The sequence below is a fragment of the Bufo bufo genome, chromosome 9 (genome assembly GCF_905171765.1).
Source record: "Bufo bufo chromosome 9, aBufBuf1.1, whole genome shotgun sequence".
Taxonomy (NCBI): Eukaryota; Metazoa; Chordata; class Amphibia; order Anura; family Bufonidae; genus Bufo; species Bufo bufo.
The window spans coordinates 40,450,865-40,476,609 of NC_053397.1; the positions used below are offsets into that span (position 1 = coordinate 40,450,865).

Genomic DNA, 25,745 nt, shown 5'->3' on the forward strand with positions numbered 1-25,745 from the left:
TTATTATTATTCTAGAGACTTACATATTGCTGAAACTAAAACCTAATGAAACTAAAATGCAATACTTGAGACCTATGCCATAACTAGAGATAAGCAAAGACACACACTCACACAGGGGGGAGGGAAGTGACCACTGCGCTCTACCTTCACCCATGGCCCTGCCTACTTGCCTCGCAAGTCCTAATGACAGGAGAAAACTGGATGGCAGTCCCTAACTTGCAATAAGTGCAGGTGCAATAGAGCCGGATTGGTGTATGCACTCTGACGCCAATAATATGCAATGGCTGGGTCAGGTGTAGGTGATAGTTTATAGTTTTGTTCGTGACGCAAATTTCAGCGTGCGCAGGGTACTAACACAGAGCCCTTTAAGGTGTTGTAGCTCACGTATCAGGTTAGTAATGCCAGTGTGGTGTAATGTCTATGTATGGTAGTGGTAATAGTGTCAACGGTGTCTCCTACCTGGGTACGGCTGGACTCCTGGATCCTGGCTCACTTGCAATAAAATTAGTGTGGTGCTAGTAGGAGTAATTGAGGAATTTTGCAACAGCAATTGAGAACCAGACCTTGAATAAAGTTTAAACTTGTCTTTACTAGTTGCAGCTTTCGTCCAAGCGAGATACAGCATTAGTCTTTGGTCCCAGCAGGTATTGGCAATGTGTGGCAGGAATATATCTTCTGCTCTATCATGTGCCTGGAGCTTTTGCAGGAAAAGGACGTCTTCTTGTTGCTCTGTAATGTGGCAGGAATTTGGATTCTGCGCTTACTATCTTCTGCTATCTGGGGACTGACTTGCTGAGGAGGAATATGGCTTCTCCTTGGTCTCTGGACGGTACTCACAGCTATTGTCTCAGGGTATGCTTCTTCCTGGAACTGGAGGAGGCTGCTTGCTTTCTTCCAGCTGAGGCTGCAAGGCTCAGGCTGGGGATGATGATCAATTGTCTCAGCCGAGACAAGATCCTGTCTTTGGATCCCTATATCTGGGAGCTCCTATACACACAGCCTTCCCCAAGCAGGGGTGGCTGGCACACTAACCTAACTTCCTTCCCCACCCATGAGGCAGAATATGGGCCAGCCCACTTCTGCTTATAGAGGGGGAGCTGAACTGTAATGAACTATTCCAGTTCAGAAACACTAAATTTGCTGAACATACTGCTGCCACCTTCTAGTGAACATAGAAATTACAGCAATATATACTTTACAAGGCTTTCAATGCACATATGTCAGAATATTATGTGAAATTACACAAGATGACAAGGTAAATACACTTAACAGGTTGTAGCGGGGTAAAAGAGTATCGTAACACAACTCTGGGGTGTTACACAGGGAGGACAGACCAGACATACAACAGAACGGACCGAGTCAAATACCACGAGAGCAACGAAGTACAAATAGAGCAAGCAGAGAATAGTCAGGAGAAGCCGGAGTCATAAATACCAGGAGAGTCGCAAAGTACCAAAGGAGTCAGCAGAGGATTGTCAGGAGGAACCCGGGGTCAGAATACCAGGAGAGCAGCAAAGTACACAAGGAGCAGGCAGAGGATCATCGGATATCAGCAGGAGGTAAGTACGCCAGGTCAGACACAATTGCAGGTGGAACCTAAATAACAGGCAATCTGTGACCAGCAGGCTGTCTGTTAAATACCGACTAGCAGGGGTCATGGTCATGTGACGTGGCAAGCATCACATGACTTACCCTGCTGCATACAGCTGAGCTCAGACTTATTCTGGTTGCTGGAGGAACAGAGGACGCTGGCCGCGCTGAGGAGACATGCGCTGCCGGGTCCGTCCCGCCCCCTATCACCTAGGATACTGCGACTGTGGAGAGTGAGTGCATCGTCTACGCCCCGTGACAGCTGCTTTGACGAATTTTTAAAAAAAATTTGCTTTGTGACGTATTACTTCATCACAAAGCAAGTAGTGGGTGCAATGACAGGGAGTGGCGATTGCGCTGCTCCCCATCATTGTACCCCTCAGATGCCACGGTCATAGCTGGTCGCGGCATCTGATAGCAATAACAGAGTGTAAAAATTTTAAAACATGAATTAAATTATACTTACCTAATCCAGTTGCTCGCGACGGGCCGGCCGCCGCCATCTTGCTTGAAGATCTAGCGTGAAGTCTTGCGCAGCCCGAGATAAGGTCATCAAGCCTGCTGCTGTGATGACATCATATGCCACCATGCACGAGATTTGGTGTGAGATCTTCAAACAAGATTATGGCGGACGGCCCATCGTGAGCCAATGGATGAGGTAAGTATGATTTTTTTTTTGCACTTTTCAGGTTAAGTTGATTTGCTGCCACGAGCGAAGTACGAGAAAATTCGGCTTCGCAACTAAAAAAATGTATCCTGAAATTGGGATCTCAACAATAGCCATAACCTTTGTGTATACAGTTACTGCAGTGGCGTTAGGCTTCGGGTTATTAATATGGAGGCAGTGCACTTTAAGTAAAAAATTCTAATATTACAAATACACAGTTTCTCTTTAAATTTTTATATGAAGCTAAACATGTGTAGCGAAGAATGATTTTCATTTTAATGCGTAGAACACTAGCAAAACAGAACAATCAGCCTGTTTCACGTTTCCCAGGATTGTTCGGAGTCCCAAGGTCCGGAGGCTCCTCTTTATGATCCAGATGTGCAGGGAACACTAGCGTGCACTTCTCAGTATGAATATTCAAGTGAGGCACAGCCCTGGAAAGTTGTCGAGGAAAAATTTGATTGCTGAATGTAGATGCCAAAAAACTCACCAAATATCATGAAAATTTTTCACCCTTAGCTAAAGTTTATAGGGATGCATAGCTGGGCTGATTGTCCTTTGTCACGTTCTTCAGTCAACCATAATGGGCCACTGCCGAGATTACGCTCACTTCTCCCCCCCTAACTCCAACCACTCAGAGGGTTTACACTCGAAATCTGACCATGAGGCACATAAACCGCCTTCTATTTTGCTCAGGTTTATCTACCGGTGAAAAAGCATTTCATTACGTTTGACAAAGGCCTTCTGTGTTTTTTTCGTCAGTGCCCGAAACCCCGCTCTGCTCCTCTCACGTTCACCCTTTACTACCTTCTCCCTTTGTACTCGAAAATTGCATTACACAATGTGTCTTTAATTGATGATTTCGAAAAGCTTCTCGTGCTGTTTTAATGATGGTGCTGGCGTCCATAATTAAGCACTGGCACATAAAATATTATGAAACCGAAAAATTATAGGTGTGAGGGAACGCACAGGCTCATAATAGGGCAGCAAAGAAATGCTAATAAACGACCATTGATCTCGTTTGTGAATGGGAGAAACATTTATGGTAAAGGTTAATTCAGCAGAGTGCAGACGCAGCGTAAATGGCGGTTGCGACTTGGAGTTTCAGCTGCAGGGTCCCTTTTTATAGACCCTTTGGAGCCATGTTGTGCTTGAATAGACTATTGTGTACATAATTATATCTCTGTTTGGGTAGTGTTCAGCTTAAAAGACGTTTTTTTTTTCTTCTTTAAGGATAAAGTAGATGCAAGACACATGTATTTTTAATATTGTTTAATATGACGGTCTATGCACTTAATCTACACGCTTAAAGGGGTTGTCCAGCCAAGTAAAAAAAGGTGTATAAAAAAATGTCTAAAACACCACTCCCGGTCTGGCTCCCGTTCATTTTCTACCTCCATGTCCCTCTTGACAGGAAGTAACTGGTCAGCAAATCACTGACTGATTGGCAAAGCAACCATGCCCTGTTTGTTTGAGGGACCAGGAAGTAGAGACCAGCACTGGGTGGGGAGGGGGTCATGAATTCCTAGAGATCAGTAAAGTGAGTATGACATTATTTTACTCCATCATGAGCCTTTAAAGGGATTGTAAGCCTTCATCCCAACTTGTCTTTACTTCCTTTGCAGTTGAATCTGTTATTGGTGCATGGGATGCCTGAGAGCCGCCATTTTCTCAAATATATAAGCCAAATTATCTCCAAACCAGTGGTATGTTGCCATTGGTTTGGGAGTTCACATCATAACATTTTTGGGAATTTTCTTTTGAGCTGATTCCTATATACTTTCTATATACACGTACTTTCATTACCTAGGTTTACTAGAAATAATATAATACTAATCAAAGTATATGGCAATATCATGATGGGTTGTGGCTAGTGTTGAGCGAAATGAAGTCCACAAAGTTGACTTTGGTCCGAATTCCAGGGAAAATTAGATTCCCTGATAGCGAATCGATTTTCCTTGAAATTGTGTAAAAATTTAAAAAATCGTACTTACCTCATCCATGTGCTCGCTACGGGCCGGCCTCCACTATCTTGATTGAAGATCTCACACAATATCCCATGCGCGGTGATTTCGTGCTGGATCGTCAATCAAGATGGCGGCGGCTGGCCCGTCGCGAGCAAATGGATGAGGTAAGTATGATTTAATTTTATTTTTTATTTTACACCTGATTATTGCTACCAGATTCCGCGATCATGTATCAACGCGGCACCTGATGGTTACAATCAGGGTGAGTGGCGCAATCACCGCTCCCCGTCATTTTACCCACTACTTACAAAGAAATGTGTTTCGTGACAAAGTAATTAATCATGAAGCAAATGTTTTTGCAAAATTTGGCAAAGTAGCCAAATCTAACTCATCTCTAGTTGTGGCAAATAACAATATAAACTCTGCTACATCCATGTACACCAAGCTAAAGCACAAGTGTATAAGTCCAGACAGGCCAGAATGGATGCCTATTTTATATGTGGATTTGTGCAATCTGCTGAGGAATACAGTAACAGGCAAGTGGATAAGATTTTACAAATGTCAATTATCTACACCAGCAAGGGATCTAAATTTCCGGTGTAATCTACACTGATTTCCTGGCGTACATTATAATAAATGTCCTGGGTCTGCTCCACCCACTTTTTGGAAAAGTGGTAAGCAGAATTTTATTTATTTTTTATTTTTCGCATGAAAATTGGTACAGATTTTATATTCACAGAATGCCAATTTCTGCTGCAGATTTTCACTGTGTTTTCAATGCTGCAGGGGGGAAATTCATGGTGAATCTGTAGGATAGTTCACAGCAAAATCTGCATAGGAAATATGCTTTTTTTTTATGCAGATTTGTCACAGATTTGCTGCTGGAAAATCAACACTCTAAATTATCATTTGCCGACAGAAGATCGTGCAGTCTAAAGAGCAATCAATAATTCTGAATGGGGACGAGTGATGGCATTAACGATCGCTCATCCCCATACTTTGGAAGAGATCTCTGCATGTAAATGCGGTGGTCACCTTCACTGACGAGCAGATGATTTCCAATAATTATCTGACAGGTCTGTTTTAGTATCTAATTGCATTCCCCATGTAATAACAATTCTAGAGCCTCTATTCTTATAAATCCATGTTGTACCATTCCTGTGTTATTTCTACTAAAAGTTTAAGAATAAATAGCAGCTTGCAGTAAAAATACAGATGGGTGTTACCAGTTGGGGGTGTGTCCCTGCACAGTCTGACACTGACAGTACTGATTGGACAGAGTTAGACACACCTACTACTGGTAACACGCAGTAGTACCTTTAGGCCTCTTTCACACGAGCGTGACGGATTAGGTCCGGATGCGTTCAAGGTGCGTTCAGTGAAACTCGCACCATTTCGCAAGCAAGTTCAGTCAGTTTTGTCTGCGATTGCGTTCAGTTGTTCAGTTTTTCCGCGCGGGTGGAATGCGTTTTGATGCGTTTTTCACGCGCGTGATAAAAAACTGAAGGTTTACAAACGGCATCTCTTAGCAACCATCAGTGAAAAACGAATCGCACCCGTACTTGCTTGCTGATGCAATGCGTTTTTCACGCAGCCCCATTCACTTCTATGGGGCCAGGGCTGCGGTAAAAACGCAGAATATAGAACATGCTGCGATTTTCACGCAACGCAGAAGTGATGCGTGAAAAACAACTCTCATGTACACAGACCCATTTAAATGAATGGGTCAAGATTCAGTGCGGGGGCAATGCGTTCACGTCACGCATTTTACCCCCCGCATTTAAACTCGCTCGTATGAAAGGTGCCTTAGAAATGTATTTGTAATCTTTTAGCAGGAATAATACAGGAATAGCACATCATAGAGTCATAAGAATAGATGGCCCAGAACTGGTATTACATGTAGAATTCCAGTAGTTACTAAAACAAACATATGAGGAGAGGTGACAGGTAGAGATGAGTGAACTTCTGTTTTAAGTTCGGCGTCTAAAGTTCGGCTTCCGGTTAGCGGAGGATCCCGATATGGATTCCGAATTCCGTTGTGGTCCGTGGTAGCGGAATCAATAATGGTCATTATTGATTCCGCTACCACGGACCACAACGGAATTCGGAATCCATATCGGGATCCTCCGCTAACCGGAAGCCGAACTTTAGACGCCGAACTTAAAACAGAAGTTCGCTCATCTCTAGTGACAGGTCCTCTTTAGGACTTTATATACTGGATGTATCATTCCTTTTTGAAATATAGCGAATGTGTTGGCTTGAAACGTTGTACAAGTGCCTTGCAAAAGTATTCACCCACCTTGACTTTTTTCGGATTTTGGTGCCTCACAACCTGGAATTAACATGGATTGTTTGAGGATTTGCATCATGTAATTTACAGAACATGCCCACAACTATGAAGATTTTTATTTAATGTATTGTGAAGCAAACAACAAATAGGACAAAATAACAGAAAAGATCAATGTGCATAACTATTCACCCCCCTAAAGTCAATACTTTGTAGAGCCACCTTTTGTGGCAATCACAGCTCCAAGTCGCTTTGGATAAGTCTCTATGAGCTTTCCACATCTTACCACTGGGATTTTTGCCAATTCCTCCTTGCAGAACTGCTCCAGCTCCTTCAAGTTGGATGTTTGCGCTTGTGAACAGCAATCTTTAAGTCTGACCACAGATTTTCTATTGGATTGAGATCTGGGCTTTGACTAGGCAATTCCAACACATTTACATGTTTTCCCCTTAAACCACTCAAGTGTTGATTTAGCAGTGTGTTTGGGGTCATTGTCCTGCTGGAAGGTGAACCTCCGTCCTATCCTCAAATCACACACAGAGTGGTACAGGTTTTGCTGAAGAATATCCCTGTATTTAGCGCCATCCATCTTTCCCTCAACTCTGACCAGTTTCCCAGTCCCGGCTGTTGAAAAACATCCCCCCAGCACGATGCTGCCACCACCATGTTTCACTGTGGGGATGGTGTTCTTTGGGTGATGTGATGTGTTGGGTTTGCCCCAGACATAGCGTTTTCTTTGATGGCCGAAAAGTTAAATTTTGGTTTCATCAGACCAGAGCACCTTCCTCCATACATTTTGGGAGTCTCCCACATGCCTTTTTGCAAACTCACAACGTGCCTTTTTGCTTTTAGCTGAAAGTAATGGCTTTCTTCTGGCCACTCTGCCATAAAGCCCAACTCTATGGAGTGTACGGCTTATTGTCGTCCTATGTACAGATACTCCAGCTGTGGAACTCTGCAGCTCCTCCAGGGTTACCTTAGGTCTCTGTGCTGCCTTTCTGATTCATACCCTCCTTGCCCAGTCCTTCACCTTTTCCCCTGCGAGCAAGTCCAAGCCTATATACACTCACCTAAAGAATTATTAGGAACACCATACTAATACGGTGTTGGACACCCTTTTGCCTTCAGAACTGCCTTAATTCTACGTGGCATTGATTCAACAAGGTGCTGATAGCATTCTTTAGAAATGTTGGCCCATATTGATAGGATAGCATCTTGCAGTTGATGGAGATTTGAGGGATGCACATCCAGGGCACGCAGCTCCCGTTCCACCACATCCCAAAGATGCTCTATTGGGTTGAGATTTGGTGACTGTGGGGGCCATTTTAGTACAGTGAACTCATTGTCATGTTCAAGAAACCAATTTGAAATGATTCGAGCTTTGTGACATGGTGCATTATCCTGCTGAAAGTAGCCATCAGAGGATGGATACATGTTCTCATTCTGTTTACGCCAAATTTGGACTCTACCATTTGAATGTCTCAACAGAAATCGAGACTTTCAGACCAGGCAACATTTTTCCAGTCTTCAACAGTCCAATTTTGGTGAGCTCGTGCAAATTGTAGCCTCTTTTTACTATTTGTAGTGGAGATGAGTGGTACCCGGTGGGGTCTTCTGCTGTTGTAGCCCATCCGCCTCAAGGTTGTGCATGTTGTGGCTTCACAAATGCTTTGCTGCATACCTCGGTTGTAACGAGTGGTTATTTCAGTCAACGTTGCTCTTCTATCAGCTTGAATCAGTCGGCCCATTCTCCTCTGACCTCTAGCATCCACAAGGCATTTTTGCCCACAGGACTGCCGCATGCTGGATGTTTTTCCCTTTTCACACCATTCTTTGTAAACCCTAGAAATGGTTGTGCGTGAAAATCCCAGCAACTGAGCAGATTGTGAAATACTCAGACCGACCCGTCTGGCACCAACAACCATGCCACGCTCAAAATTGCTTAAATCACCTTTCTTTCCCATTCTGACATTCAGTTTGGAGTTCAGGAGATTGTCTTGACCAGGATCACACCCCTAAATACATTGAAGCAAATGCCATGTGATTGGTTGACTAGATAATTGCATTAATGAGAAATAGAACAGGTGTTCCTAATAATTCTTTAGGTGAGTGCATATATATATATATATATATATATATAAATATATGTTTTCCAATAAATGAATAAATATCAGTATATTTATCATGATTGGTTTACAGCATAAAAAACATATAAAAAAATATTGTTGAGTTGTCCTTGTTCCTGAATTAATGCAAAAAATATATATACAGTATATTAATTAAAATTATATAAATTATATAAATTAAACACTAATTTTCCTAATTAAAGTACTATGTAAAGTACTCAGAAAAATGCCTCTTGGGTTTCATATTTTGTTTAAATTTTGTATGTTAATTCTCAACTAACAAAGTACCGGTAGTCTTACCATCCTGGAGTCATTCCACTACAGTGTCGCTGATGGGTGATATCACTGGCACATATGAGTGCACAACATTTTGAAATTTTGCCTAATAATGATCTACTAGTATGCAAATTAACTGAGCTACTGAGATTACAGGCGCTCAGCAATGAGGTGATGGGGTTCCATAACTCCGCTACTTGGGTGTCCCCAATAAATTTTACCGAGGCTCTCTTTTTCTTTCCAAATCATCATTTGACTCCACTGAGTTGATATTGATTTAGTTACTGGCAGCAGGAATGTATGGTTTGAGTTTGCACATTTTTGTTACATAATCATCCCGGCTCATATTCCTTTACACAGTTTATTAAGTCAAATGTGATCATGGAATCCTCTTTTTTTTTATTTCTAGCTGAGAAATGCAATGGTAAATCGAAAAACTGGAAAATTTTCTATGGAAGTAAAGAAGACAGTGGACAAAGGGGTAAGGTTTTCCATATACATACTGTATGAGGGCTCATATGGGTCTACACACACTGAAAAGTTATCCATCAGTTTTTCTAACTTTTATATTTGGCCAACAGTCTGTGGACTTGGCATAAAATGGTTTACTCTTGGGCCCATTGTGTAAACCATTTGTTACGTTTACAGAATGAAAGAACCTTTGGCTCTGACTGGTCATAAATCATAGAAAGTTTTTTTAAAGCCTTAAATGTTGCATACATCAGCAGAACCGGTATTGTAGGTTGGAACTTTTCTTCTATTATATGCCATTATATTCCATTTAACTACAGTGGTTTACGGAGGAGGAACATCTAGATATCTATCACAGAAAAATCTGGTTTAGAATGGTGGTCCTCTCAAACAAATAGGGGGGGCATTTAATAAGACCGGTGTTTTTCATGCGGGTATTTAGTTATCCCAAGTTGGCATTAGATGCACCACCATTATAATAAAGTGGAGCATGCCTCTTATTAATGGTGGCACAGGTGTGCAGGTCCATACACCAGCAAGGCATACATTATAATAAATGCATTAGGTCAGATATGTCCACTACCAGCCCCTACTCCATCCACTTTTTGGAAAAATTTCAAGCAGAGCTTAAAACCCCAAAAAGTTGGAAAGTTTAGCACAAGCTAGGCATGTGCCAAAGTTTTCAACTTTTTGACTCCAGTTTTCTGGCACACAGGAGATGTTGAATGTCCCCCATGGTCTTTTATACCCATAGTATTTTTTTCCCTAATGTTTATTAATTAATGTATAATTATTTGTCACAACATTAATGTGATGGCTTTGCAGGTTACTGCTGGCCTTTATTGCTATGCATTTCATTCTATACCTAAGTAAACACTTTTAGGCATATGTTTGATCAAACATAGTATTTAAAGGGAACCTTTCACAATGAAAATACAAATGAATCTGCAGGCAGCCTGTTATAGAGCAGGGGGAGCTGAGCAGAGTGATATTTTTTGCAAAAAAATTCTGTAAAACTTGAATTTTATTCATTTAAATTCCTGTTCGTTCTGGGCTTTGAAGTCAAGGAGGCGGTCCTATCAGTGACTGTGTATACAGACATAGCTGCCAATCACACATAGGACCGCCTCCTGGACTTGTCCAGATTGAGCACAGATATAAATGAGTAAATTACAAGTTTTACTGAATATTTTCCCATAAAACTTCAGTGGATACAAAAAGTCTACACACCCTTGTTAAAATTTCAGGTTTCTGTGATGTAAAAAAATGAGACAAAGAAAAATAATTTCAGAATTTTTTCCACCTTTAATGTGACTTTTTATATCCATTGTATATATCATTCTGCTCAGCTTCTCCTGCTCTATAACTTGTTGCCTACAGATCAGACATCATGTTCAATGTAACAGGTTCCCCTGAATTACCTATAGTTTTACCTACGTTTGTGCCACACTTAAAGCAATTCTAGATAAAAATTTAAGGTCAAATGTATATCTATGCCCCATTGTACTCATTGTTATTTACACTCATGAAGCAATATATTTCTCTCTTTGTTCTTTTCCTTTTCTTTGAAGAAACGAGTCTTGGTGATGACAAACGACTACTACTACACAGACATCAAGGGCACCCCATTTAGGTATGTATCTGAGAGAAATGTATGTTTAGTTTGAAAGATGACCTTTTCTCATCGTCTAACGAAGTGTTATGTAACATTCTAATAAAATTTGTCTTTCAATTCCATGGCATTTACAAGATCACTGGATCATTCCTATTCACATCCTGAAAACTGGTACAGACCTCATACTGAGAGATTGGAATTGTATCCAGTATAGACAATGCTCTGTGAGCTAAGAGAACGGACTCTAGACCAATCTATTTTACCTACACTGATACAGTGTAGCATACTAAAAAGGAAGAATGGAGGCAGCTCTCAGGTGTCCAATTTATTGCAGATGCAACAGTTTGGCTATTAGCCTTTATCAATCATGCATACACAACAAATAGTGTATATATATACAATGATATCATCAAATTGGGTCCTAGAGCCCAACACTGATGCCATGCAAGTATGAAAAATGTCAGTATTACTGACAGGGGCATACACAGATACACAGATCTCATAGGACCCCAAAAACACACATATAGATTGCAATTTCGTTTGCCCAGATTGACTTTTTCTCTTTCAGCTTAGGAGTGGTTCTTTCAAGAGGACATGGCAAATATTTCTTCAGAGGAAATGTCACAGTAGAAGAAGGTGAGGCCAAATGATGTGATGTGGCTTGTTTAATATAAACTGTGATAGTACCATGGAATACAGGGTGTTATGATCTGGGAGGGAAAGAAAAGATAAAAATAGGAATATCATGGGACAGTAAGGGGTGTAAATAAGAGCTCACAGTCCGTCTTGCCAAAGTTCACCTTAGGCCCCCAACACAACTTCTCTTGCTTGCCAATTAAAGCCCATTTAATACTGTTTACTTAAGTGACCCATTCATGCAGCAGTGATTACAGGGCAGTTACATCTTCCTTGATTGGAGTCCTCCGCTTCCCAGAGGGAGGGTGCTTTCACACCAAATTGTGTTTTTTGTGCACTTCTATGAATGCACCTGTTCTCTGGTGTCATACAATGCATGAATATTCAGCTTTAATCTACTTGGGCCATAGGTAGGCTGCAGAATGTGAGACTCGCAGTCATATTAGTAACTGGATATGTACTCCTACACGCACCACTACCTATGTAAGTAGTGGTAGTGATAGAGTACCATCTCCTATACAACTCAGCAGTCCCTTCCATACAGATATGGGCTATGAGAGCATTGTGACCCTTGCAGCTGACCATCTACATTTCTCTCCACAGCTTTTCTTTCTTGACGATATACTGCACTGACCTACTACTACTTTTGATATTAAAGGGCATCTGTCCGCAGTTTTGTACCTATGACACTGGCTGACCTGTTGCATGTGAGCTTGGTAGCTGAAGGCATCTGTGTTGGTCCCATGTTCATATGTGTCTGCATTGCTGAGAAAAATAATGTTTCAATTAGAGATGGCCTTGCAGTTCGCCCGTCAGTCATTTTGCAGCAAACTTTGTGCGTTCGCGATTCACCGAAAATGCAAACATATGGCGATGTCCGCCGGCCCCATATTCTTTTGCTTTGCGCCAAACTTTGACCCATGACACATCCATCAGGTGGGACAGAACAGCCAATTGAGAAGTTTCAGCACATGGACACACCCCCACCATATAACAGAACCAGTGTAGGGAGAGGTTGCTTTGTGGAGCAGGGACAGGCTGTTAGGGACACCAAACGCTAGCTAATAAGGCCACAAAAGTTATTTTAATGATTGGTATAAGTGTGCTCTCGATAGGTGTGATATACTGAGTGGTGTGATATACTTATAATATACTTTCTAACATAGAAAGTATATTATAGTGCATTTGTATTGTGCAGCAGTTGTGTGCGGTTATGCAGCGATACCGCAGCTAGATAGAGGGACAAGCGCTATTGGAACAACTATTTGCAACGGGTGTGATATAACTGTTGCCCCCAAAAAACTGATTGATGGCTGTGATATACCTGCTTCCACAAAATACTGATTGACGGCTGTGATATAACTGTTGACCTAAATAAACAGGGTGGTGTGATATAACTGTTGTGGCAAAAAAAATAATTGAGGTGTGTGATATACCTGCTTCCACAAAATGCTGATTAAGGGGTTTGATATACCTGTTTCAACAAAATACTTATTGAGAACTGCGATATACAAGCTTCCACAACATACTAATTAAGGGGTTTGATAATCCTGTTTCCAACAAATATTGATTGAGGCCTGAGATGTACCTGCTTCCACAAAATACTGATTGAGGGCTGCAATATACCTGCTTTCACAAAATACTGATTAAGGGGTTTGATATACCCGCTTCCACCAAATATTGATTGAGGCCTGCAATATACCTGCTTCCACAAAATACTGATTAAGGGGTTTTATATACCTGCTTCCACAAAATATTGATTGAGGCCTGCGATATACCTGCTTCCACAAAATACTGATTAAGGGGATTGATATACATGCTTCCACCAAATATTGATTGAGGCCTGCGATATACCTGCTTCCACTAAATACTCATTAAGGGGTTTCATATATCTTTTTCCATCAAATATTGATTGAGGGCTGCGATATACCTGCATCCACAAAATACTGATTAAGGGGTTTGATATACCTGTTTCCACCAAATATTGAATGAGGCCTGCGATATACCTGCTTCCACAAAATACTGATTAAGGGGTTTGATATACCTGTTTCCATAAAATACTGATTGAGGGCTGCGATATACCTGCTTCCACAAAATACTGATTAAGGCTACTTTCACACTAGCGGCAGGACGGATACGTCAGGCTGTTCACCCTGTTTGATCCGTCCTGCCGCTATTTCAGCACGGCAGTGCACGGAAAAAAGGCAGCCGGACTAAAAGTACTGCATGTACATCTTTTTAGTCCGGCGGCCTCTCACCGCGAACTGCCGTGCTGCGCCGGAGCTCCGCCCCCGTCCCCATTGACTAGCGGCGGTCTGGCGGCAAGGCGAAATAGCGGCAGGACGGATCAAACAGGGTGAACAATCTGTCGGATCCGTCCTGCCGCTAGTGTGAAAGTTTCCTAAGGGGTTTGATATAAGTGCTTCCACAAAATACTGATTGAGGGCTGAAATATACCTGCTTCCACAAAATACTGATTAAGGGGTTTGATATACCCACTTCCACCAAATATTGATTGAGGCCTGCAATATACCTGCTTCCACAAAATACTGATTAAGGGGTTTTATATACCTGCTTCCACAAAATATTGATTGAGGCCTGCGATATACCTGCTTCCACAAAATACTGATTAAGGGGATTGATATACATGCTTCCACCAAATATTGATTGAGGCCTGCGATATACCTGCTTCCACTAAATACTAATTAAGGGATTTGATATCCCTAATTCCACCAAATGTTGATTGAGTCCTGCGATATACCTGCTTCCACAAAATACTCATTAAGGGGATTGATATACCTGCTTCCACCAAATATTGATTAAGGCCTGCGAGATACCTGCTTCCACAAAATACTCATTAAGTGGTTTCATATATCTTTTTCAATCAAATATTGATTGAGGGCTGCGATATACCTGCATCCACAAAATACTGATTCAGGGGATTGATATACCTGCTTCCACCAAATATTGATTGAGGCCTGCGATATTCCTGCTTCCACAAAATACAGATTAAGGGGTTTGATATACCTGCTTCAGCAAAATACTGATTGAGGGCTGCAATATACCTGCATCCACAAAATACTGATTAAGGAGTTTGATATTCCTGCTTCCACAAAATACTTATTGAGGGCTGCAATATACCTGCTTCCATAAAATACTGATTAAGGGGTTCTATATACCTACTTCCACAAAATAATGATTGAGGGGTGCGATATACCTGCTTCCACAAAATACTGATTAAGGGGTTTGATATACCTGTTTTCACCAAATATTGATTGATGCATGCGATATACCTGCTTCCACAAAATACTGATTAAGGGGATTGATATACCTGTTTCCACCAAATATTGATTGAGGCCTGCGAGATACCTGCTTCCACAAAATACTGATTAAGGGGTTTGACATACCTACTTCCACAAAATACTGATTGAGGGCCATGATATACCTGCTTCCACAAAATACTGATTAAGGGGTTCGATATATCTGTTTCCACCAAATATTGGTTGAGGCCTGCGATATACCTGCTTCCACAAATACTGCTCTTCTCTAGGGACATAGGCACAGAGTCATTTTGAAAATGACAGGCAGAGGAAGAGGCAGGCCATTCTGCAGTGGTGTTAGGGGTTGGGCAGGTGCCTAAGCCTAAGTGGGAAATTGGAGAAGGCGCGTGCGATTACTTTAAAGGACACACCAGAGTTGGTTGAGTGGCTTATTCAGATTTCCGCTTCTGTACCTTCCTCATCATTTATCTCTGCACCTTCCTCACTCTCTGCTGTGTCTACCCCAAAGACACCATCACCACCACCATAGCCCCTCCACTCAAGTCAGAGGAATTATTTTCCCATCCATTCCCAGACCTTACCGATCCGCAGCCATTCTTGACATCAGATGAAGAAGAGGAGGTAGCAACGGCCGCCACCCAGCGTTCTGACGACAATACTCAGATCAGCCCAAGTAGGGAGGTCCCCGCTGTTTCTGCCTACTCCGAGATCTCAAATGTCAGTGGTGGTGAAGGTGACGATGATGACGTATTGATAGACGTCACGTGGGTGCCCACAAGAGAGGACTAGGAAGGGATTTCAGAGGGAGAGACGAAGCAGCAGAGAGAGAGGAGGAGGAAAAGCAGGCAGAACTCGCAGGGCAAAGGAGGCTAAAAGCGAGCCATCCACCATGCACTGTCACTTCTGGTGCTCCCAGGACGCCGGCACATGGCTCCGCAGTGTGGGCTTTTTTTAACGTGTCAGCTGCTTACAATAGTGTTGCCATCTGCAGCCTGTGCTGTCAGCGCATAAGTCGCGGTAAGCCCAACACTCACTTAGGGATGACCGCCTTAAGAAGGCACCTGGCCTTCATCACCGAGCCCAGTGGGAGCAACACTGTCAGAACCCACAAAGCCACACTCCCGGCGCTCCACGCTCTGCCTCTTCTCTTTCTCCTCCCTCCTCCCTATTGTCCTCCACCTCACCTTCCACCATGCCGTTGTCGCGTTCATCTAACAGAAGGCAGGCTTCCATGGCCCTAATGTTCGAGCGTAAAAAGTTGATAATGCCGGATAACCCTCTTGCCCAACAGCTGATCGCTGGCTTGTCGGAACTGCTAGCCCGCCAACTACTGCCATACAAACTGGTGGACTCGGAGGCCTTTAGAAAATTTGAGGCCATTGGCACACCGCAATGGAAGGTCCCTGGAAGGAAATATTTTTCCCAGAAGGGCATCCCAGAGCTATATGCCCACTTTCAGCTGCAAGTGAATATATCTCTGGCACACAGTGTCGGTGCCAAGATACATCAGACCACAGACACGTGGTCTAGCAAACACGGGCAGGGAAGGTACATAACTTTTACTGCCCACTGGGTGAACCTTCTGACGGCCGTCAAGCATGTAACCCATGGCTCCCATGTGGATTTGGTTTTACCGCCACAGATTGCATGCAGGCCTGCCTCTTCTTCTCCTCCTCCTACGCTATACGTCTCCATGGCTCGCCTTGCTGACATTCAGCGGTGCCACCACCTGCCCATCAGACGTCTGATTTGTGACAGCCCGACGTGCTAGAACTCCACCTTGTATATGCTTGATAGGCTGCTCCAGTAGCAATGTGCCGTTAACGACTACCTGTCCGAACTCTGCAGCAGGACAGGTTCTGTGGAGCTTGGTTTCTTTTCACTGCGTCAGTGGCTGCTCATGCGTGACGCATGCAGACTTCTGAGGCCATTTGATGAGATCACCAAACTGGTCAGTCGCAGCCAGGGCGCCATCTGTGACATCATACCTTACTCCTTCTTTCTGGAGATTGCATTGCATCATGTCATTGATCAAGCCGTTAAGGAGCAGGAGCTGGAATATGAGCAAGTCGCATGCTGAATGAATTCCCGGGGGGGGAGGGCTACTCCATCTGAGACAAGTCAGCAGGAGTCTGAAGAGGAGTCAGAGGAGGATGGTGGCTGGGGGAGAAGGATGAGAAGCAAGAAGAGCAGGCTCTAAACGTTTCAGGGATCCCTGGTGTTGTCCGTGGCTGGGGAGAGGAGACCGAGGACGACATTCTCCTGGGCAATGAGCAGGAGCCAGTGCGCTCCACTGTTTCCAATTTAGTGCAAATGGGGGCCTTCATGCTCCAGTGTTTGAAGAGGGACCCCCGTATTAAAAGCATAAAGGGCAAGGACCAGTACTGGGTGGCAACGTACTTAGACCCCCGGTACATACAAAATGGCGGACATGTTAACGAGCATCACAGAAAGCTGGCAGAATGCAGCATTTCCAGGCCTTGCTGCAACAGATGCTGCATTCTGCTGTTGCGGGCGCTGACAGAGGAATTTTCACCCATAGCAAAACAGGTGCAGGTACCAATCCTATCGCGCCTGCAAGATGAGGGCGGTTTGAAGATGTGTTGGTCACTTCGGATATGAGATCATTCTTGCAACCAACACATCGACAGCCACCTTCCGGTTCCACCCTCAGGGAACGCCTAGACCGACAGGTGTCTGACTACATCGGGTTAACGGCCGATGTGGACGCTCTGAGAAGCGAGAAACCCTTGGACTACTTGGTGTGCAGGCTTAACCTGTGGCCAGAGCTGGCAGAATTTTCCATGGAACTCTTGGCTTTCCCCTCGTCGAGTGTCCTGTCCAAAAGGACGTTCAGTGCAGCAGGGGGGATCGTGACCGATAAGCACACTTGCCTAGCTCATGACAGTGTGGATTACCTCACATTTCTAAAAATGAATGAGGCATATATCTCGGAGGAATTCAACACCTGTGACGACCACGTGTAATTGAATTTCCTAATGCCAGCCCACACATATCCGCCACCACCCAGAACAAAGAATGGTCCTTGTCTTATGTATATACAGTGGCATAAAAGGCCTTTTCTGTCAGGTGAATGCCAAATTTTTGGGGTCTCTACTCCAGTGGCCTACAGTAAAAATTTTATCCAGTGACTGCCTAATGTACCTCACCAGGTCATGATTTTAAGAATTTATGACACCACATAATCACAAGTTCTTTTCTGTCAGGTGAATGCCTAATTTTTGGGGCCTCTACTCCAGTGGCCTACAGTAAAAATTTTATCCAGTAACTGCCTAATGTACCTCCAGCTACATAATCACAAGTTCTTCTCTGTCAGGTGAATGCCTAATTTTTAGGGCCTGTACTGGCCTACAGTAAAAATTTTATCCGGTGACTGACTAATGTACCTCCAGCCAAATAATCACAAGTTCTTCTCTATCAGGTGAATGCCTAATTTTTGCGGCCTGTACTGGCCTACAGTAAAAAATTTATCCGGTGACCGCCTAATGTACCTCCAGCCAAATAATCACAAGTTCTTTTCTGTCAGGTGAATGCCAAATTTCTGGGGCCTGTACTGGCCTACAGTAAGATTTTTATCCAGTGACCACCAAATGTACCTCCAGCCATATAATCACAAGTTTTTTTTCTGTCAAGTGTATGCCTAATTTTTGGGGCCTGTACTCCCGTGGCCTAAAATAAAAAAAAGTATGCTCCAGCAGGGCACACTTTTCAGAGTTTCCATTTAAGACGCATAAAAATGGCCCCTGATTAAAATACATATTTTTTGTGGGAATTTTTGCCAATGATCCCCCTCTGGTATGTCACTGTCCATGTTGTGGGACTATTTGTGCACTTCTAGTAAGTATTTGGTGGCTGCAAATATGACCTGAAGGTTTTTCAGGTTTGCCTGCCATTAAAGTGAATGGGGCCTGCCGCGAGCGGGTGGTTCGCGAGCATTTGATCGTGAACGCTCGTTCGCGTTCGCAAACCGTCCCGGCCGATGTTCGTCCATCACTAGTTTTCAAATATGCAAATTGAGTTCTAGGAGAAATGTGGGCATTGCCATTACACGTAGAGGTTCTGCTCTCTCTGCAACTGCCGCTCCCTCTGCACTTTAATTGACAGGGCTAGGCAGTGAAGACATAATCATGAGCAACGTACGCCGCAGTATATTCTGCGAGTGGTATAATATGGCCTAGTGTACTGTCCTTGTGTCATGGTGGTCCTATTTTAGGCTGTAGCTCCCTGGGGGTGGAGGTGGTTCGCTGCAATAATTGAGTTGAAGTAGACAAGTCTAGACTGGGAAACTTTACTGAATGAACTTAGTAATACATAAATGTTTCTTTACTTGGTTGGAATTCACTCGGTACCAGCAGGGTGCAAGGTGGCAGCGGTTGGTCCAAATGCTTCTCTTGGTTCCTACAGTCTTGTGAAAAAATTAGGACACCCTTTGAAAGCATGTGGTTTTTTGTAACATTTTTAATAAATGGTTATTTCATCTCCGTTTCAACAATACAGAGAGATTAAAGTAATCCGACTAAACAAAGAAAACTGAAGAAAAGTCTTTTCAAGATCTTCTGTAAATGTCATTCTACAAAAATGCCTATTCTAACTGAGGAAAAAGATAGGACACCCTTGCCCCTAATAGCGAGTGTTACCTCGTTTGGCTGAAATAACTGCAGTGAGACGGTTCTTGTAGCCATCTACCAGTCTTCGACATCGGTCTGAGGAAATTTTACCCCACTCCTCAATGCAGAACTTTTTCAGCTGTGAGATGTTTGAGGGGTTTCTTGCACGTGCAGCCCTTTTCAAGTCACCCCACAGCATCTCAATGGGATTCAAATCTGGACTTTGACTTGGCCATTCCAGGACTCTCCATTTCTTCTTTTTCAGCCAATCTTTGGTTGATTTACTAGTATGTTTTGGGTCATTGTCATGTTGCATGGTCCAGTTCCGCTTCAGCTTTAATTTTCTAACTGATGGTCTCACATGTTCTTCAAGCACCTTCTGATACACAGTAGAATTCATCGTGGATTCTATGATGGTGAGCTGACCAGGTCCTGCTGCAGCAAAGCAGCCCCAAACCATGACACTTCCACCTCCATGCTTCACAGTTGGTATGAGGTTCTTTTCTTGGAATGCTGTGTTTGGTTTACGCCAAACATGTCCTCTGCTGTTGTGTCCAAATAATTCAATTTTGGACTCATCTGTCCAAAGAACATTATTCCAGAAGTCCTGGTCTTTGTCAACTTTATCGCTGGCAAATGTCAGTCTGGCCTCGATGTTTCTCTTGGAAAGCAAAGGTTTCCTCCTTGCACACCTCCCATGCAAGTTAAACTTGTACAGTCTCTTTCTGATTGTAGAGGCATGTACTTCTACATCAACAGTAGCCAGAGCCTGCTGTAGTTCTCGAGATGACACTTTAGGGTTTTTGGATACCTCTTTTAGCATCTTGCGGTCTGCTCTTGGGGTGAACTTGCTGGGGCGACCAGTCCTGGGCATGTTGGCAGTTGTTTTGAAAGCCCTCCACTTGTAGACTATCTTCCGGACAGTGGAATGGCTGATTTCAAAATCTTTTGAGATCTTTTTAAATCCCTTCCCAGACTCATAGGCTGCTACAATCTTTTTTCTGAAGTCCTCTGACAGCTCTTTTGCTCTCACCATGGTGCTCACTCTCACTTCAACAGTCAGGAGCACACCAAACTAAATGTCTGAGGTTTAAATAGGGCAAGCCTCATTCAACATGCAGAGTAACGATCTACTAATTATGTGCACCTGGTGTGATATACCTGTGTGAGATCTGAGCCAATTTAAGAGGGAATACATGTGAGGGTGTCCTATCTTTTTCCTCAGTTAGAATAGCCATTTTTGTAAAATGACATTTACAGAAGATCTTGAAAAGACTTTTCTTCAGTTTTCTTTGTTTAGTTGGATTACTTTAATCTCTCTGTATTGTTGAAACGGAGATGAAATAACCATTTATTAAAAATGTTACAAAAAACCACATGCTTTCAAAGGGTGTCCTAATTTTTTCACATGACTGTATATGGCTTAAGTGTGTTATCTGTTTCTTGTCCGCTTTCCCTCTCATGTAAATAAAGTCTATACTTCAGTCAAAAGCAAAGAGCATTGTGATCTATAAGTTGCTTCCTGGGCTCCTGCAGCAGGAGAGGGGGAAATACATCCCCTCGCTGTGCCATGTCTTGTCCCTTAGGACTCCAACTTCAACTCAACTTCCTGAAAAACCTCTCACTTGATGGGAAGCAGATAAGCCCACTTCTGCCCAAAGGGGGAAACATAATAGAATGCCTTGTCACTAGGACTCTGCCAGAGCTACGTCACCTGCAGGATACCAGGCACATTGTATCAAATGCAATATAAGTTAATAGTTGTATAAATACAATAGTTAGTAAGGAGGACATATTTTAAATAGGAACATGGAAAGCTAGCCATAAGAAACAATGACAAGGTGTCAATTTGTAGCATCCCCTATCCGGGGTTCTGCACACGTGTCCTCCTTTATCCTCATCTCTGTATACTTTTTGACTACCTAGAGGTTCCTTTTCTGACTCTCCTTCTAGTGTTTTAGAATAAACTCCCATGACCCCTCTACTGCAACTCTTTTTTTGTTTTCATGATGTATTCGATGCATCTGCTCTTTAAAGCACCATTTCACCTTGGTCACGTCAACATGTATGATAAAGATTATTGATAGTCTTCTGACCGGTTTGCATTTTCCAGGTTTACATGATTTAGAACATCCCGATGTTTCCTTAGCCGATGAGTGGTAAGTACAGTAGCTGTATTAAACCAGAAGCTTATTAATACACAGTGTATAAAATGCTGAAGGACAACTAACCGCTTCCTATTTCTAGGACCTACTGCAATACTGACTTGCACCCAGAACATCGGCACCTCACACAGCTGAAAGCTATTAAAAAATACCTCACAGGAAAAGAGCCATTATTAGAATGTAAGTGCTAATTATTAAATAAATTGGAAATCAGGGTTGTACTCTATACTGACAATTACTTGCCTGTATTCTGCTCCTTCTATGGTACAGATCTGCTTGGTGGTCCTAGTAGGCCTCATCATGCACTAATGTGGAAAAAAAATCAGCAGTCTTTATTATTTTTTTTAGTCTTTTATAGCCATAGATAATGCTAAAGAGAAATACCCATTGCTTTAAAGTGAACGTGTCATTAGAAGATAAAATGGCTTTTCAGTAGTTATCTCATTATCATATTATCATTACAGACAGGGTTACAATTACAGGTAGCATATATAGGTGTACATGTGTATATATATATACAGTATATATATATATATATATATATATACAGTACAGACCAAAAGTTTGGACACACCTTCTCATTCAAATAGTTTTCTTTATTTTCATGACTATGAAGGCATCAAAACTATGAATTAACACATGTGGAATTATATACATAACAAACAAGTGTGAAACAACTGAAAATATGTCATATTCTAGGTTCTTCAAAGTAGCCACCTTTTGCTTTGATTACTGCTTTGCACACTCTTGACATTCTCTTGATGAGCTTCAAGAGGTAGTCCCCTGAAATGGTTTTCACTTCACAGGTGTGCCCTGTCAGGTTTAATAAGTGGGATTTCTTGCCTTATAAATGGGGTTGGGACCATCAGTTGCGTTGAGGAGAAGTCAGGTGGATACACAGCTGATAGTCCTACTGAATAGACTGTTAGAATTTGTATTATGGCAAGAAAAAAGCAGCTAAGTAAAGAAAAACGAGTGGCCATCATTACTTTAAGAAATGAAGGTCAGCCAGTCAGCCAAAAAATTGGGAAAACTTTGAAAGTAAGGGCTATTTGACCATGAAGGAGAGTGATGGGGTGCTGCGCCAGATGACCTGGCCTCCAGAGTCACCGGACCTGAACCCAATCGAGATGGTTTGGGGTGAGCTGGACCGCAGAGTGAAGGCAAAAGGGCCAACAAGTTCTAAGCTTCTCTGGGAACTCCTTCAAGACTGTTGGAAGACCATTTCAGGGGACTACCTCTTGAAGCTCATCAAAAGAATGCCAAGAGTGTGCAAAGCAGTAATCAAAGCAAAAGGTGGCTACTTTGAAGAACCTAGAATATGACATATTTTCAGTTGTTTCACACTTGTTTGTTATGTATATAATTCCACATGTGTTAATTCATAGTTTTGATGCCTTCATAGTCATGAAAATAAAGAAAACTCTTTGAATGAGGTGTGTCCAACCTTTGGTCTGTACTGTATATATGTATATATAATTGCAACACCAAGAGGACAAGCCATAAGTTTATGCAAATCGAGGTAGTAACAGGTGTTGCTAAGATCTGCAGATGTTCAAATTTTCAAGCAACTACTGTAGCTCCAATCTGTGGCATGTGGGAGGGGCATAGAAGCCAGACTGAAAACGAAAAGTTTTTTAGCCACATAAAACCTGAAATATCGGATCAAGTCATGTGGGATTATTGCGCAATACTTCTAATTTGTTGACTTGCCAGTTATCCCTAGTGTTGATCGTAAAAATTCTAATCGCAAATTTTTATTGCGAATATTGGCACTTCGAGAATTCGCAAATATCTAGAATATAGTGCTATATCTTTGTAATCGCGAATATTCTAGATTTTTTTCATCAGTAACCATGATCCCTCACTACTTTTTGCTTGTGGGCCAATGAGAAGCCTGCAATATCTTTGACTTTAGGAGTAGTGTTGATCGCAAATTTTTGTATCGCAAATTTTCCGATTGCCGATTTTCGCAATCAAGAAAACAATGACTGGAGATCACAAATTCTTTAATTCGTGAATATATGACGAATATTTACCCAAATATTCGCGAAATATCGCGAATTAGAATATTGCCCCTGCCGCTCATCACTGGTTATCTCCACTTTTTGCAAACTGAAAGGTACGGAATCCTTGAACTGAGAGACCTTGGTTTATCACTCTGGCTGATCGCTTGGCGCCTAGGCCAAGTTCTCCCCATTGTTCCAGGTTGAGTGTCTCGGTGGTTGGGAGAACAATGATGAACTGAAATGACAGCAAGAGATGCAGAGAGAAAAACCTCTGCATGGATGGATTATCAGATAAGAAGAATGCTGCACAGTGATCCATTCTATACTGCAAGTGAAATTAGACATTACATCCTAAGCCTAGGGTGGCAAACAGTCTACAAAAACCATCAGAAGGTGTTTGCACATCACTGGGCTACAAGTCAGATGTCCAGCTATAGGTGTTACATTGCGGGCTGCATGCCGGGCGAACACATGCAGGCTGCCATCTTTAGTAAGGTAGACTCACCCGTCCGACGATGCACAGGTAACCCCTTACCTGTGCCTGTGCTGGAAGCCGGTCTGAAATCAAATGCAGTCACCGGGAGCAGGCAGTTCCGAGAACAGCCCGATGAAGGCCCCCGGCGGCGGGTGAGTCTACCTTACTAAAGACGGCAGCCCGTATGTGTTCATTGGCGAACACTGCGAACTGACCATCACTGCTCATGCCACGGTTCTCAAAGACTATCATGGTACACGGCAAGACGGCAATCTAAGTTGGAATGAAGTTCTGTCCCCTTCAGCGATGAGTCCTGCTTTTGTATTGGATGTAATGATAACCAGAGATTGGTCTGGAGACAATGTGGGCAATGCAATGAAGAGGCCTTCTGTCACGGGGTTCCGAAGGTGCACTCGGTCCCCCATTGCCCGCAGAACTGTTGCTTAGCTTTTGGAATGAGGTTCTGTGTTTGACCTCATTCCCAGGGCGGCTTTACTAACTGGGTGGCTCCCTGCTCCTAGTCTGCCTTGAGCGCCGAGCTGATCACTCGGTGCTCGACTGGTTGGTCTGTCGGTCATGTGACGCTGGCCACGTCACATGACCCTCACTCCCCACTATAAATACAGGCAGCCTGCTGGCTACAAGTTGCCTGTTAATTTCTAGGTTCCTGGCTATTTGTTGGACTACTGAATATTTACCTGATCCTGTTCCCTGACGATCCTCTGCCTGCTCCTCCTGTACTGCGCATACATCCTGGTTTTGTGACCTCGGCTCCCACCTGACTACTCTCTTAGGACTCCTCTTGTACTTCGCTACTCTCCTGGTATTTGACCCCGGCTTCTCCTGACCATTCTTTGCTTAATCCGTTGTACTGCGTAGCTCTCTTGGTTCTGACCCGGTCCGTTCATGTTCCATTTTTTGTCTTGTCTGTCTTCCCTGCACATATCCTAAGTTAGGGACTGCCGTCCAGTTGTCCCCTGTCATCAGGACTCGTGAGGCAAGTAGGCAGGTCCAGGGGTGAGGGTGGAGCGCAGTGGTCACTACCCTTCCCCCTGTGTGTGTGTGGACGTGACCGTTACAGATTAACAGGCCCAATAACCACTGTATCATGAATCCTCTTACTACCCTGACTGACCATGTCTCTAACTTGACACAGAGGGTGCAGGAGCTAGGAGAGAAACTCCGTTCTTGTGAGTTAGGGCAAGGTTCTTCCACTCCTCTGTCCTCCAGTCCATATTTTGAACCCCAGATCAAGCTCCCAGAACCCTTTTCTGGAGACCGGAAGAGGTTTCTCTCCTTTAAGGAAAATTGCAAACTCTACTTACGTTTGCGCCCCATGTCCTCCGGTCCCGAGAGGCAACGCGTGGGGATTATCATTTCTCTACTACAGGGTGATCCCCAGGACTGGGCATTTTCGTTACCTCCTGGGGCCAGTTGTCTAACTTCTGTGGAGGGTTTTTTTCAGGCCCTGGGTACCCTCTATGACGAACCATACAGGGCCCTGGTAGCCGAAACAGCTCTTAGGGCACTGGTTCAGGGCCATCTCCCTGCG

At 43.2% G+C, this 25,745-nt stretch overlaps 1 protein-coding gene across 1 annotated transcript in view; it reads left to right on the forward strand.

Moving 5' to 3' along the window:
- CACNA2D3 (calcium voltage-gated channel auxiliary subunit alpha2delta 3) overlaps positions 1–25,745 on the forward strand; it is a 959,782-nt gene that overhangs the window by 691,553 nt on the left and 242,484 nt on the right. The window contains exons 19-23 of the mRNA XM_040407724.1: positions 9,323–9,394; positions 10,956–11,017; positions 11,568–11,635; positions 21,658–21,703; positions 21,792–21,889. Coding sequence (XP_040263658.1) covers positions 9,323–9,394; positions 10,956–11,017; positions 11,568–11,635; positions 21,658–21,703; positions 21,792–21,889 — 346 coding nt within the window. The remainder of the gene's footprint in view (positions 1–9,322; positions 9,395–10,955; positions 11,018–11,567; positions 11,636–21,657; positions 21,704–21,791; positions 21,890–25,745) is intronic.